Here is a 13852-nt window from a genome sequence, read left to right as displayed (position 1 = left end):
AAATCAAAAAAAAAAAAAAAAAAACGAAACTGGTAAATAGAATTGGAATTAAAATTTATATAATGTTTAGAAATCTGACTTCACTATTACAGCAAATTCACTTCTCAAATTTTTAAGTTTCTTTTTTTAGCTTGTTGTAGGCAAAATATGTTTCAATACTCTGCTTCAGTGAGAATCAACAGTATAAGAGTGCTAGGCTAACTCTGTCTATGATACATCTCTATGCCTGTTATTTTAGGGTGTCTCTACTGATGGCTAATGTGTCTGCCTGACACAAATAGGCCTTGCTTGTTCAGTGTGAATGCGTTTGGCAGATGTGTGGAGGAGGCTGTGACACTCACCTTATATTGTTGTATCTCACCCAAGGGCATATGTGTCCGTCTGTGGATGTGTCAACAACACAGAGAATTGGAGAGCTTAGGGGCAAGGGAAGGATATGCTGTTTCCCTCTCTCCTTTTCACCATGCATGGAGGGTTGTCAAGGGTAGGGTGAAGGCAGAGGAGCAGCAAATTGATTATCCAGTGTGCAAGTAATGTGTCCAAGGCCTTTACAGGCAGACTGGAAACAAGCAAAGGCCCCTTTTAGTAGAACCTCTTAAACATACCAGAGCTAATGTAAATATAAAGGGGTGATGCAATGGGCTGTTGCATTAGTTAGTGTTGGTGCGCCAAATGTTGAATAACTCCAGGACGCCCAAAGGACTCATGTATTCTCCACATCAGTCTCTGTCTTGTTAGGTAACCTCCAACACTGCATGTGTGGCCAAAGATGGTCTGTAGGTCTCGTAGAGTTCACAGAAAGAGAAAGAGCTCCAGATATCAGAGTTTGATGCAATTTTAGTGGAACAAATCTGCGTTCAAATAGATGGCGTGATAATTTTTATCCATTAGGGGAGATGTATAGCATTAGGAATGGTATTCACAAATTGATAGAACAAAGCGAAGGTCACCTTATCAATTAAACCTTCACCTTTCAAATGCAATTCTGCTGAGTGTCCTCTTAGTACAAGCTGTGTGGATAGTGACCTTACAAAAACCCTACAGCGAGGAATTAGCTGAGCTCTAGTGTTAGTAACACCACAGCAGAAATGAAAATGAACACATCTCGTGTGAATGAATTGTGGTCATTGAGGAGAACACTGATGAGACAAGTGGTAAGTAAGATGGGCAGCATTGTTTTGGATGAGGGATGGTCATCCTGCTGTTGAAACCTGAACAGACGGGGCTGATTTACCTGCTTAAGAGCTGTAATCCACTGGCTTGCCTCAGGTCACTGTGCCCTGCTGCTGTAATCCCTATGACCCTTGTAGGCACTCTTACCTACATACACCCACTCAGGGTGTTCTTCGTCACATCATACTGTGATTGCTTTGGCGAGACACACATTTGCCCACATGCATTACTTATAGAGCAGACCCACACATTCCAGACTGACCTCCTAATGAGGAACAAGGACAGGTAGAAATGAATGTTGTGCAGCTCAGCCAGTTTTCAGTATTCCTACCTGTAACACATGTATAACAGAGAGAGACTTATATCATAGTATCTTATATTATTTTGCAATGTTTTATTCAGCAAAGTGTAAAAGATTTGGTTATATTGACAGCAGATTGATCTGTAATTTTTTTTCATAATGATAATCAGGAAGTGACAGTAATCTTGTGATTCAGAAAATTATGAGTCATACATCTATCGGTGTCCTATCTCTTGTGGTCGTCTTCTATACTTGGTAGTCATGGCAACCGTATCGTTTTTTTGTGTTTTGAAATAAAAGCAGCTTCTTCCACATAAATTTCCTTTTCATATCATGTTCTCTAGTTTGTACTGACTGCTTAATACCTGCTAAAGATTTTCTCTGAGTGTTACAAGGTGCCGTGAGTAGGTGTTGCTGTATTAGGTTTTGAACCTAAATAGAGTGAACTAAATAAAGTAGGGGTCTGAAGGGTCAAAGTGCATGTTTGGATGAATGCTGATAGTTTCTTAAATCTTAAAAGTCTTTTTATTAGAGCTCAACAATTTAGGCCAATTCATTCTGTCTTCGTCCACCTGTCCATTTTATCATTTCTCCCATCTATGTGATGTCCATGTGCAGTCCAAACAATTGTTTCCGCACAAACTATCTTCACTGCACATGTGCCAAACAAGTAAACTAGATGCTTGTGTCATGTATTGAGGTATGTTCATGTGATGCATTTACATCTACTGTTTTATTATTTTTTGCTTTTTCGTGTCTTTCAGTCCAATACAACAAACAAAATCCTATTCTTGCTTTTGCTTAAGGTTTGGTTTATTAATCTTATAGCAGGCATCATGTAGCAAAACTTCATACAAATGCACCTGAAAACACCAGCAGGACTTACTCAGGTCATGAAAAGTTTATATTGAAAGACATTGTCATCAATTAGAAACTACAATATAGCACAATAATGGTGTGACAGAGGTCAGGGAAAAGGGGAAGGAGAAAGTTACTAAACTGAGATTTTAGTAATGTAAGTATGACTATGTTATGTCCATGATTTAAGTATGACTATAATTAAACATTACAGTCTTACCTCAATAAGTTGCCTCTTTGCCTTACATCTCTCTGTTTACTTAAAGATGATTTTTCTGGTGATTTCTTTGCACAGGATCTTACATAGCATGCAAATCATAATGATGTTTACACAGTAGTTTTTTGTACATGCCTTATGCCATAGACTTTTTCCCTATACATCGGTTGTGGTCCTTGTTTTTTAGCCCCCTGTTCTTTCCACCATGTGATGGGGATGAGTAAAACTGTAAGCTTTTGGCAGAAAATGTGGTATATTAGAAAAGAGGATGCGATCGGAGCTGACTCGAGGGGGAGGGGAATATAAACGCAGCAGCAGAGACAGTGAAAGTCGTGCATGAGCACTATTCACGTGTAGGACAGCGTGAGGCAACATTACATACACTCACTTAGCTAGGGATGATGAGGTTTCAGTCATACTTTAGGCTAGAAAATGGTATTTATTCAGTTGAGGTAAACAAAACAAAAAAAAAAGGCAAGACTCTTATACTGTATTTGTGTTTGTGGTGTTTTAGTTTGTAACAACACTGCCCGTTCGTCTCATTGAGGCAAGTGTCACTAAATAGAATAAAAACTTTAAGGCAAATCCTTTTTAGTAAACTAGATATGCAGAAAATATTTGTTTTCATAATAATAATTTAGGCCTCAATGCCAAAATAAATATATTGTTTAGGTGATTTTGGATGTTATTATTGAATTAGAAAAACAAGATACTGATGCTGTTAGGTAGCATTTCCTGAGGGCTCGCTTCGATTAGTTGCTTTTCTCCAGACCAGATAGATCCATTAGTGTTAGTAATATTACCAGAGATAAAAGGTCCACCATTAGCCCTCCCTCAACAAAGAATTTGAGTGAGGGCAACAAGACGGTGCTAAATGAGTCTAGTGAAATGCAGACAAATCGTAAAATGTGTCTTTATTTTTAAGCAGTGCACATGCTTAAAAAACTGTTGAAAATATTTTTGAGATTGTCCAGATTTAGAGTTAGGTTAGTGTATATTTATGACCATACATCCTTTTTGTGTGTAGTCAGGGTAATAAAGGAATAGCCAGTAGATTTTTCACTTGTCTCTTCTTAATCAGTGATGGAAGCAGGCCCTAAAAAGTAGATAATTGTGTTTGGTTTAAAGTTATGACACTTCTGGCTTGCTCCTCTCACCTTCTTTTTGGTACAGTGCCCGAGATGGGTGAAATGGCTGGACTTTCCCACATTCAACTGTGTGTGTGTGTGTGTGTGTGTGTGTTTTTTTTTTCCTCTTTAGTTTTTGTGCCCTCCCGACACAGCTTTCTTTCCAGACTGTATTGTTTGGTTTCCTCCCACAGTCTGAGGGCTGAATTCTGAGGCAAACAGGAGAGTTTTGCAGTCCAGGCACGGGGAGTTTGGTGGTGGGCATGATGCTTGCTTTGTATAATTCATGAGTAAAATGGGGAGGTGGGATGTCGGTATATTATTTTGGAAACCCTTAGACAGAAGAACTGACCCTCTGACCTGCTTGGCTACTGGAATATTTCTTCTCCAAGATGGAATACTGTGTGATATTTACTGTTTCAATACTGTGTATTTAAATAAGTAGTACCCAAATATGGATATAAATAGATACATACTGTTTTTAAATGTAATTTCCATCCTCTGCAGAGAAAACACTAAATAAAAGATCTTAGTCATGTGACATTAGGTTGAGGCATCAGTCAGTGCTAATGTTTTGACTCAGACATGTGATGCAGCAGCATCTTTTAATTGTTGTTGTTTTTTTTTTTTTAGATGGGCATTGAACAAAAAGGTGACAGATTTTCCAGAGAGATCCATGTGCAAGGGTTGTGTTCATGATGGCATGATGCTGCGCTGCTTACATAAATCCAGAAAGCTTTTTAAAAGCGAGACTTCACTTTCTGAGGGGAGGGTAGTTGAGGAAATCCAGGTCACTGCTCTGTAAAATGGGTGCCTGTGGTCAGCAGTGAATGTAAGCAACTCATTATTTGCCTTGTCTGCATAACCTGGTCCAAACAGTTGTCACACGCTACACCAACCTGCCTGATCATGTGATGGTCTGTATGTTGTTTTAAGTATTTGAGATATTGTTAAATCATGATTTAAAACTGAAAACCAAATAAAAGTGTTGGTGTCATTGATAACTAAAGTACTGACAAATTTAGTCAGTAAAATTATATTTATAACATATACTGTGGAAGAAACTACATTTTCAATCCCTTTTTGGTTTTTGTTTCTCAATGAGTCACATGCAGACACTTCCCTAAACTACTCTGAGAATACTTGATACAGACAAGTTTGAATAGTCTATAAATTGAGTTTTTTTTTGTTTGTTTTTTTAAACAGGAAAATATCAGACTCTTCTAAAGCTGTAAAGACATTTCATGTCACAGGATGTGTTGGGGGGGAAAAACCTATGACCTTTGTGGCAGCACCTGCAAGGAAGAGAATATCCTCGTTGGTCATGTGAACCATTGTCTATCTGACCAGTGAAAGCAGCTGAAATCCTTGTGCATAAACCTGTGCTCTATTTGTTAGTGCTTTTGTTGCAAACAACAAATATGTTTATTAGGCAAATTTAGGTGTGTCGAGAGTTAGTTAAACACACAAGACATTAGACTTGTAAACAGTTACATTCGACAGGCATGTAATTAAAATATATATTTATATATTCATCTCTGTTTTCCTGTCTCATTTATGTGCCTCGTGGGTTTAACCCCCCATGTCATCACCTGAGAGGCTGCCTGATATCCCTCTCTTTGTTATAGTTCTGTGTTTGTTTAGCTTCTGAATGGAGTCCTGCTGGCTTAGCATGTTTTCTCTGTCTGGTGGTTTCTAGAAGCCTCTCTTTAGTTGCCGTTTTCCTGGACTCAGTGTGTCTGTGTGAGCTGCTAATATCAAAAGACACTTGCAGCCCTAGCCAGCTATCAGTGTCTGTGGGTTAAGAGCAATGTATGGTTTGGCTATGAGTTCAGCGGAAAGGTTGGGGTGGCTGAAATCTGCCCATTCCTTCCTGTCACTGATGGTCTGTCGGCATGCAAAGCACTAGCTGCCATCTGCTGCTGTATAAATAGACAGTAGTCAGAGCTGGAACAGCTGGCACATAGGCCAGGACTGCACCCTTTCCCTCTGCTTTCTAGTTAGACATGTAAAACTGCCCATAGCCATTTTAATGTATGTAACATGTTTACTTTTCACCATGTAGTTGTTAAAATGATACTTGGCAGAAATAATAATAATAAATAATTCTCTGATTATAAAACAAAGCTTTTTGCTTTGCATACTCATATATGTGTTAATTTCCCATTTTTATTTATTTTATTTTCTCATTCTGAATTCATCAGTTTCCATAATCAGAGCAAGGAATTAAGACAAATGTGTCAAATTTGTTGTTCTATTATCATGTCACTTTTGTATTTGCTGTCACTTCAAGTGCTCTGAGAAAATTCTCAGAGGTATAGTAGAGTACTACATTTCTACATTTCCCCAGTTGTAAATTAGTTCAGTTTACATTTAGATGACTTAAATTATTTCTAATTACAAAGGTTTCAGTGAGTGATGGAAAAAAATTGTAAAAGGGTAGGGTAAGTCGGTGTGAAAAGGGTCATTGTTATAAAGGGGACTTGGCACATAAAGACTTGTCATAACAGATTACCTAATGTGTTTCACAGGCTCTGTTGTCAGCTGCAGTGCCCTGCATTTAGTGTATTGTTCTGGTGTCTTCCTGTGCGTTTTCACATCTCTCTTCCATTAGGAAGAGAACAATGATATGGCCAGCTTTCTTCATAGAAAGAGAGGATTTGTGTATGGGAACTGCTGTAATTTCCTTCCTTTACAGTGTCAGTTATTACTCTGTTGGAGAGGTTCATCTGATGAGACAGAAATATGTTTTTAACATTAATAGAAAGCCTGTTGTAGTTTATCAGTTGTTGACAGTAATATGGATTCTTATGTGAAGGGGCACATTTCCTGACTAGACAAATTGAGTATTGAATTGCTCTGTGAATATTTTTTTTTATGTCCACGAGGCATCTCCCTGACCAGACGTGAAAGTGCACCGTATCCAAGGGTGTAATCAAGATACCACATGTTAGTTGTTTTGGAGATGCTGTATGTGCTGTGTTGTGGCTGCGACAAGCTCAGCTGTTAAATGTTAAATGTCCACAGCAGTGCTCAGACACTACTTTTAGCCTGCAGCTTTGCGCTGCATCCAGTGACATCTCTGTCACCTGTGCTGCAGCCGGGGCAACCAGGCCATCACACACTCTATTCCGAAGTCACTGGATACAACACAAGACGCAAGACTGAGCAACCATATTAGTGAAACTGTGGCACTGCTCAAACCATTGGCTCTTGTCAGCAGCTGCTTTGCTTTACCACTTGTGCAAACTGTGACACAGGTGTGCAATTTTAATGTTGTATAAGATATACAGTATTAGAGCTATTTTGGCATTAGTTTTATTCTTGCCATGGTGATATGATAAGGCACTTATATATATTTAAATCCTGTATATATCTCTCATAAAACATAACCAACTTTATTTTTGTACAATCTATTTTCTTGGTAACATGCATCCCCTCTAGATTACATGCAATCATTTTTCTTTATACAATTAATTAAATGCACAGAGTTTGGGCCATTTGTGCTGCTGGTCTAACAGTTTTATTTGTTAAAAAATGCCATACTAAACTCCTTTGAGTCAGTTAAATAATGGTATTTTTCAGAAGGGAGCTGTTACATCATACTCCTGCACATATACATGGAAACCCCAGAGATGCTATTAAAATTCCTCAGTCAAGCCCATCTTTATTACCATTCTACATGGATATTAATTGAATGTATGGGTTTCCTTAGCGGTTTGTTTGTTTGTTCATTTGTTTTCTGTATTTGAATTTGTTTCATACACACTGCCTACATGCTAACTTCCAGTGACGTTGGACAGGCATTCATCAGTTTTAACTAACAGCAAGCAGGTCCCTAGACGGGTATTGGAAGAGAGGTTAATAATGAAGACGTTCAGCCATTTTAAACCCTTTTTGCCTGCTAGTGTCAGGTAAATGGGGGTAGCTTTCAGTCCCCATCTGGTGCTCCTCCTAACAACCTAATTACTGAGGGGTGTCTTTGCTTTCATGGCCAGATTAGAGGCCCCATGTTGAACACCGGAGCACAAAATGTCGGCTACATCCAGCTGAGTGATGTTCTTTAGATAGCAGGATGTGGTTAGTTAACTGGTATTCACCCTGCCTTGAAATAGAGATCTCCTGTTGAGTGCCATCATCCTATCAGACATTACCTCTGTATAACGGGAACTGAAAGCGCAGAGCTGTAGCGTTTTGGAAAATAAAAGCACACAAATTGAAACACGTCTCATACTTAGTTGGTTGTCCACTTACATAATGGAAGTTTGTTTGTTACCCTGAAGATGACAGTAATGATAAAACAAGCCTCTAAGTTGCTTTTTTTTTAAAGATATTTTTTAAGGCACTGACCTTGTGCCTGTGGTGTCTTCAGCTAAAACTAAGCTGCAACTACCCATAAACCTGTATTTAAAATAATATTATTTCTAGACAGCAGTAATGGGGACTGCTTGAGGCAACAGAAAACAGAACGCAATGTGCTGCATCCTCCTTTCTTGAGCCAAGTTGAGGTTCCTATGGCAACCAGAATCTGGTCTTATACCTGTTGCCATGGTTGAGGAAGACAGAGTGATGACGTTGTTTATTAGACAGCAGAATGCATCTGCCATTTTAAGTCCAGCGTGTGGGAATATTTACTATAAATGGAAAACAGAGGAATTCCTCATTGGCATGTGCGTTTGTGACCAATGCTATCTGTGCAGCAGTGCTTACATAGACTGTGTGTATGAGAGCAAGTGTAGAAGTGAACTCGGTGATTAATTTTCAGTAGAGACAATGAGTCATTTTAGAATATATGGGCCACACCTGTCTGATCTCAGATGGTGGGAAAAAAATTCACCTCATTCTGCCTTAGTGTTTAATAACAACACAGCAATTGCAGCAATTCTTCTTTGATTAGACTGGAACTGAGAATGACATTTCTGTTATTACTGACCCTTAGTGGGAGCAGATGTAACAATAGTTGCAGCTTTATGTACATCCTTGACTTTAATTCACTTTTAAGGCTGCACATGAGAAACCCACTCTCATGACGCACTTAAAGGACCACATGGTTGAAACAGCTATGTGCTCTCACAGTAGTGATGTGGGCAATTGAATGAGACGGCTTTGCCACGTCATGAGCATGATTCACGTTTAGGAGTTGAGCAGTCTCCTACCATTATCTACTACCATGTATAGTGGCTTTGCCTAGGTTGATTTTACTGCAGTATCCAGCCTGCTACCATACTCTGAGAATTGTCAGGGCAGGTTAGAAAGCTCATCATCATGTTTTGTGTTGTTATAACAGCTGTATTTCCCAGAGAACCTAATTTGTCACAATGTCATAGGGCATCCCACTGTCTAAATGACCAACACATGGCATGGTCTTACCATCTTTCTCTTTTTACTTCTATGACGCCTCATTGGCACTGAAGTTTGGCTGCCCCTTTATTAATTCCCACTGTAGATTGTTCCAGGAAAGGTGAATAGGGGCACTGGTAACCTAAATCTCCCTTCATTTCTTCATGTCCTGTCTCCAGTTTCCCTTTGGAGGCAGGTCAAAGGTGAAACTAGGCTTTATTTAGCCACCTGTCTTGCTGTATCTTCTTCCAGTGCAATACCCAATATAGACACCACTGCTCTGCGTGTGCATCTTAACCTGCACTAAGGTAGTAGGAAGTATAAAAAGATGAATATTTTGTTTTTACTTGTGCTAGGTTGTAGCTACCTGGATTTCAGTAAAATGACTGCCATGATCATCACATAATAAGCAAGCAGCTAGTGTTCTAGTTTCTGAGGACACACTGTGCTTTTCTGTCAGCATGAGACCCATGGAGGGCGATATGCAATCCCTCTCTCTCCACATTTCCTGCATTATTGATAAGTGTGCTAAAATCCTCTGAACACATTAGGCCTTGGACACCTTAATGCAAAAGCCTCTCAAGCACCCTCCTGTCAAGGAGGAAGGTCTAACTTTAATTTACTCATTAGCGAAGAATTTGCATGAAACAATGCTAATTAGTGCTTTGTGACTCCCATTGTAGATTTGCTTAGAAAGACTAAAAATGCTCTAAATACACAGAATCTATTGTTCCTACTAAGATGCAGATGTACAGTTTCCCTTTTATCCTGCCTTTGGTTTCTGTTATTGCACTGTTTAGATTGTTGCTAGGCCTTTGAGCCACTACTGTTGTGTCTCAAGCCCCTCCTTGTTTTGTTTTTTTAACTAGCCTTTTCTTGCTCTTTCCTCTACAGCACTAGTCAGCTCGAGTCAATAAAAATGCAGTTTATTTAATAGGGAGTTTTGAGGAACAACTGGAGTATGGATATCTGCAAATATCCAACAGTCAGTTTTTAGTCTCTTCCTCTCTTTCTGTCACATATCCATTGCACACTGTGGAAAGCTTGAGCACAATTCCCAGCGGTACCTTCAGGCATGGTTGAGAAGGATGACATGTCATACATGGCTGCAGATTCATGTTCATTCAGAAATGTCTTTGCAGCAGCAGGGGATAGCTGGGTAGCATGGAAATATTGCGTCATTGTGCCTTTTTAAGATGGTGCACCAGGATTTGGCTACTGAGGCTCTGTTGTTGTTTTGTTTGCTTTGTTATTATTGCCATAATGTATGATGGCATTGATTATGGTGATGGTGATTGATGGTGTGTTTAGTAAAACTCAACACTTACAGTTCCCAAAAAAGCCATTGGCTCATAATCCCTCATAGCTTCACGTAGCTTTCAAGACTCATAGAAATACATGAAAGAGAGATATGAGTTTTGTTTTTTAGCTAGTCTAAGAGCCTTTAGAATTAAATTCTCAGTAGTTTCTGTCTCATAATTACATTCAAACCACATCATTATCCCCCACAGCTATTCTCAACCCCAAAGCCCCAAAGGAACCAGCAAAGACCTTCAGTTTTGATTACTCCTACTGGTCGCACACTACGGTGAGTTGAAATATTTTCTCCGTTCCAAGGAAAGAAAAAATGATCTACATAAATGTATTATAAACTTCAAGTACCACCAGGGTTATTGAACTGTTAAATATTACATGTTATTTTTCTACCTGTCCCACAGCCGGAAGACTCCAGCTTTGCATCACAGAAACTTGTGTACAATGACATTGGCAAAGAAATGCTGGAACATGCTTTTGAAGGGTACAACGTCTGCATATTTGCTTATGGCCAGACAGGAGCTGGCAAGTCCTACACCATGATGGGGAAGCAGGAAGAGGGGCAGGAAGGAATCATTCCCATGGTTTGTTCTTCTCTTAAGATTGATTTTGCTATGTTTTAAATAATGCAACTTCTTGTCATGTAGTTTGCAGTATTTAAGTTCTTTTCACTAAACACACTCAGTGTCTGTCGTAATTCTAAACCAAACTGATTCAGACTGTACAGACAAGTCAACTGCTGCAGTGAGATTGATCTTTGCCTGTGATGTTTGTCTTCTTTATATATGTATCCTCATTTATGTCAGTTTAAGTGTTTTGAGGCCTTCTTGCATTTTTTTAATGACTGACTAACACTTGCCTTTGGAAATGTTTAGGGTATGAATACATTCAAACATTAGGCTTCTTTTATGGCTTACAGTTAAACAACACATCTCAGGTTATTAATGGTGTTAATCCTCCGTACAGTCTGTATTTTCTGTCTATTTACATGGTGCACAGCTCTCCTTACTGTTCCTCCTGTGCTGTTAATTTGCATTAAATGTCCCCTTTCCTCTGCCTTACAGCTTTGTGAAGATCTATTTGAGAAAATCAATGAGGACAGTAACAAAGAGGATCTTTCCTACTCGGTTGAAGTGAGTTTAAGATTGTTTTGGCATCTGTAACTTCCATTGTTAACCCCTGTCTCTAACTATTGTGCTGGTTTGCCTTTAAAGAACTGTTCCTAGCCTGAGAGTGTATCCGGTAGTAGTCAGACATCAATCGCATATTGGCTGAAGCTTCAGAGATGCTGGATTTTCTCAGCACATTCCTTAAAATTACACACTTTCTCATCTAGACAGCAAAAATCCTAGAACATACACCCAAAATGAACATAGTCTGACCTGCCCTCATTGTGCAGACGTGGATTATATAATTTTATATTGCCTATTCTTTTATGTTACTTCTTTACAGTGTTGCTTTAGGGAACCTAAAGTGATATTCTTTTACTTCTGTAAATGTTTCTAGGTCAGTTACATGGAGATCTACTGTGAGCGAGTGAGGGATTTGCTCAATCCCAAGAACAAGGGGAACCTACGAGTGCGAGAACACCCTCTATTAGGGCCCTACGTGGAAGACCTGTCTAAGCTAGCTGTAACCTCTTACACAGACATTGCTGACCTTATGGATGCTGGCAACAAGGCCAGGTGAGTAAAGCCCTGGGCTGACACTGAGGCCATGGGAAAGAATGATGGTACAGTTGGCTTCTGTCATGTGATCCTTGGGCTGAAATTTGTTTGCCAGATGTGTAAATGTTCTTAATACGTAAAATTATTTTCCTTGATTATTGTCCAAGTGTTCCAGGTAAGACACTGTTTCTTCTACTGCAGCTGCAGATAGTCAGTATTTCTCAATGAAACGTGTGTGTGTGTGTGTGTGTGTGTGTGTGTGTGTGTGTATATATATATGTATGATTTACTGGGTCTGCGTTTACTGTATGTCACAAAAGCTCCTATGCGGAGGAGTGAACCTTCCCTTAATCTTCCTGTGCTGACTCATAAGGCTTATTTCTAGAATATGGCGTGTCAAATCTGAATCTCCCTTGTGACTAGCCCTCTGAAAGCGTCTTGTGTATTTGTGTTTGGTGTCCTCTCAGTATTATCCACCTTCACCACACAAAATAATCCTTAGGCTCCATTCACTCTAATATGTGTAAAACCCAGTGATGATAATGCATGTAATAGCTAAAACCATGAATTTAGTATTATTAAAACTGAATAATTTAAGAGGAAAAAAATGAAAAACGAGTTGCATCATGTAGTTTTCTTTTTCTTAACCATAGCTGTTTGTGTTAACCTACAGAACTGTTGCTGCCACCAACATGAATGAGACCAGCAGTAGGTCCCATGCTGTTTTCACCATTGTCTTCACACAGAGGAAACATGACAGTGAGACAGACCTCTCCACAGAAAAGGTCAGAGGAAACGAGAATAGTTACCTACTGATTCTTAAATAACATTTTGGTCTATTCACACTTAACCATGCTTATAACTCAAGACTCTGATCCTATGCTCTTGGGAGTGTATATGTTCAGGTATTTTATTTTATTTATTTATTTATTTTTATTTATTTTGACTCAGATTTTTCCAGTGGTCCTTGAAGTCGGCATTTGAAGGAAAAAGAAATGAAGCCTTTTTAGATTTAACATTAGCATTTCCTCTGACTGCAGAGAGACAAAGACTATTGTATAAAGACAATGCCCATTGTATTTAGCCACTATATCAGATTTTACTGCCTAGCTGTGTCTCACTTAACAGTAATATCCAAATGTTTTGATTGGTTTATAGTTCCTTTCAGATATATTTAGTATATAGTTTGGTGTTGTTAAGTCAAAGTTTTTGAACCCTATTTTTTAGTAGTCTGTGTTGTGATAATAATGTTCTCATCTCCTCTCAGTTTGTTATCATTAAAATATGAATTATTTATAAGCTTGACGCATCTATAATTTATTTTCTCCCTCCCTTTAGGTCAGTAAAATTAGTCTGGTAGACTTGGCAGGGAGTGAACGAGCAGATTCCACTGGAGCTAAAGGCACCAGGCTAAAGGTAATGCTCCCATCATCACAGACACCCAGCGGATGCATTGATGAATTGTTGATTGGTATTACCTTGATGACTATTGAATTATATATTTTTTGTCTGTGGTTGCAGGAGGGAGCAAACATCAACAAATCTCTCACCACATTAGGAAAGGTTATTTCTGCCTTGGCTGAAGTGGTGAGTGTTTTTATGTTTGTTTCTATAACTTTATTGTTCTCTCCTCCTTCTCCTTTTACCACGTACAACTTGGACCTTCTCAAGAAATTAACGTCTGCCTGGCATGCTGTAATGTCTGCCCTTCTGTTTTCTCTTCACTTGTCCTTGTAATGCTTGCTACCACAGGATAACTGTACCAGCAAGGTAAACCCTTCGCCAACTGAACCCCTGAACTCTAATTTCTACAGTCAGATTTGACAGCCTTTTGCCCTGTGCAATGTTTAGTTCT

The 13852-nt window shown here is 39.0% G+C and overlaps 1 protein-coding gene across 6 annotated transcripts in view; it reads left to right on the top strand.

Annotated features, from left to right (window-relative positions):
• The window catches only part of kif1b (kinesin family member 1B), a 50730-nt gene that overhangs the window by 3644 nt on the left and 33234 nt on the right, over window positions 1-13852 (top strand). For 3 of the 6 annotated variants that reach the window (XM_026367702.1, XM_026367700.1, XM_026367706.1), the window contains exons 3-10: window positions 10528-10604; window positions 10735-10914; window positions 11395-11463; window positions 11837-12015; window positions 12671-12782; window positions 13336-13413; window positions 13519-13584; window positions 13750-13767. In XM_026367702.1, the coding sequence (XP_026223487.1) occupies window positions 10528-10604; window positions 10735-10914; window positions 11395-11463; window positions 11837-12015; window positions 12671-12782; window positions 13336-13413; window positions 13519-13584; window positions 13750-13767 (779 nt within the window). The remainder of the gene's footprint in view (window positions 1-10527; window positions 10605-10734; window positions 10915-11394; window positions 11464-11836; window positions 12016-12670; window positions 12783-13335; window positions 13414-13518; window positions 13585-13749; window positions 13768-13852) is intronic. The other 3 variants (XM_026367703.1, XM_026367701.1, XM_026367707.1) reach the window with 1 other exon arrangement.

Source organism: Anabas testudineus, chromosome 7 (assembly GCF_900324465.2).
Source record: "Anabas testudineus chromosome 7, fAnaTes1.2, whole genome shotgun sequence".
NCBI lineage: Eukaryota > Metazoa > Chordata > Actinopteri > Anabantiformes > Anabantidae > Anabas > Anabas testudineus.
The sequence above is the reverse complement of the archived record's forward strand: the minus strand, read 5'-3'. Positions and strand labels throughout refer to the sequence as shown.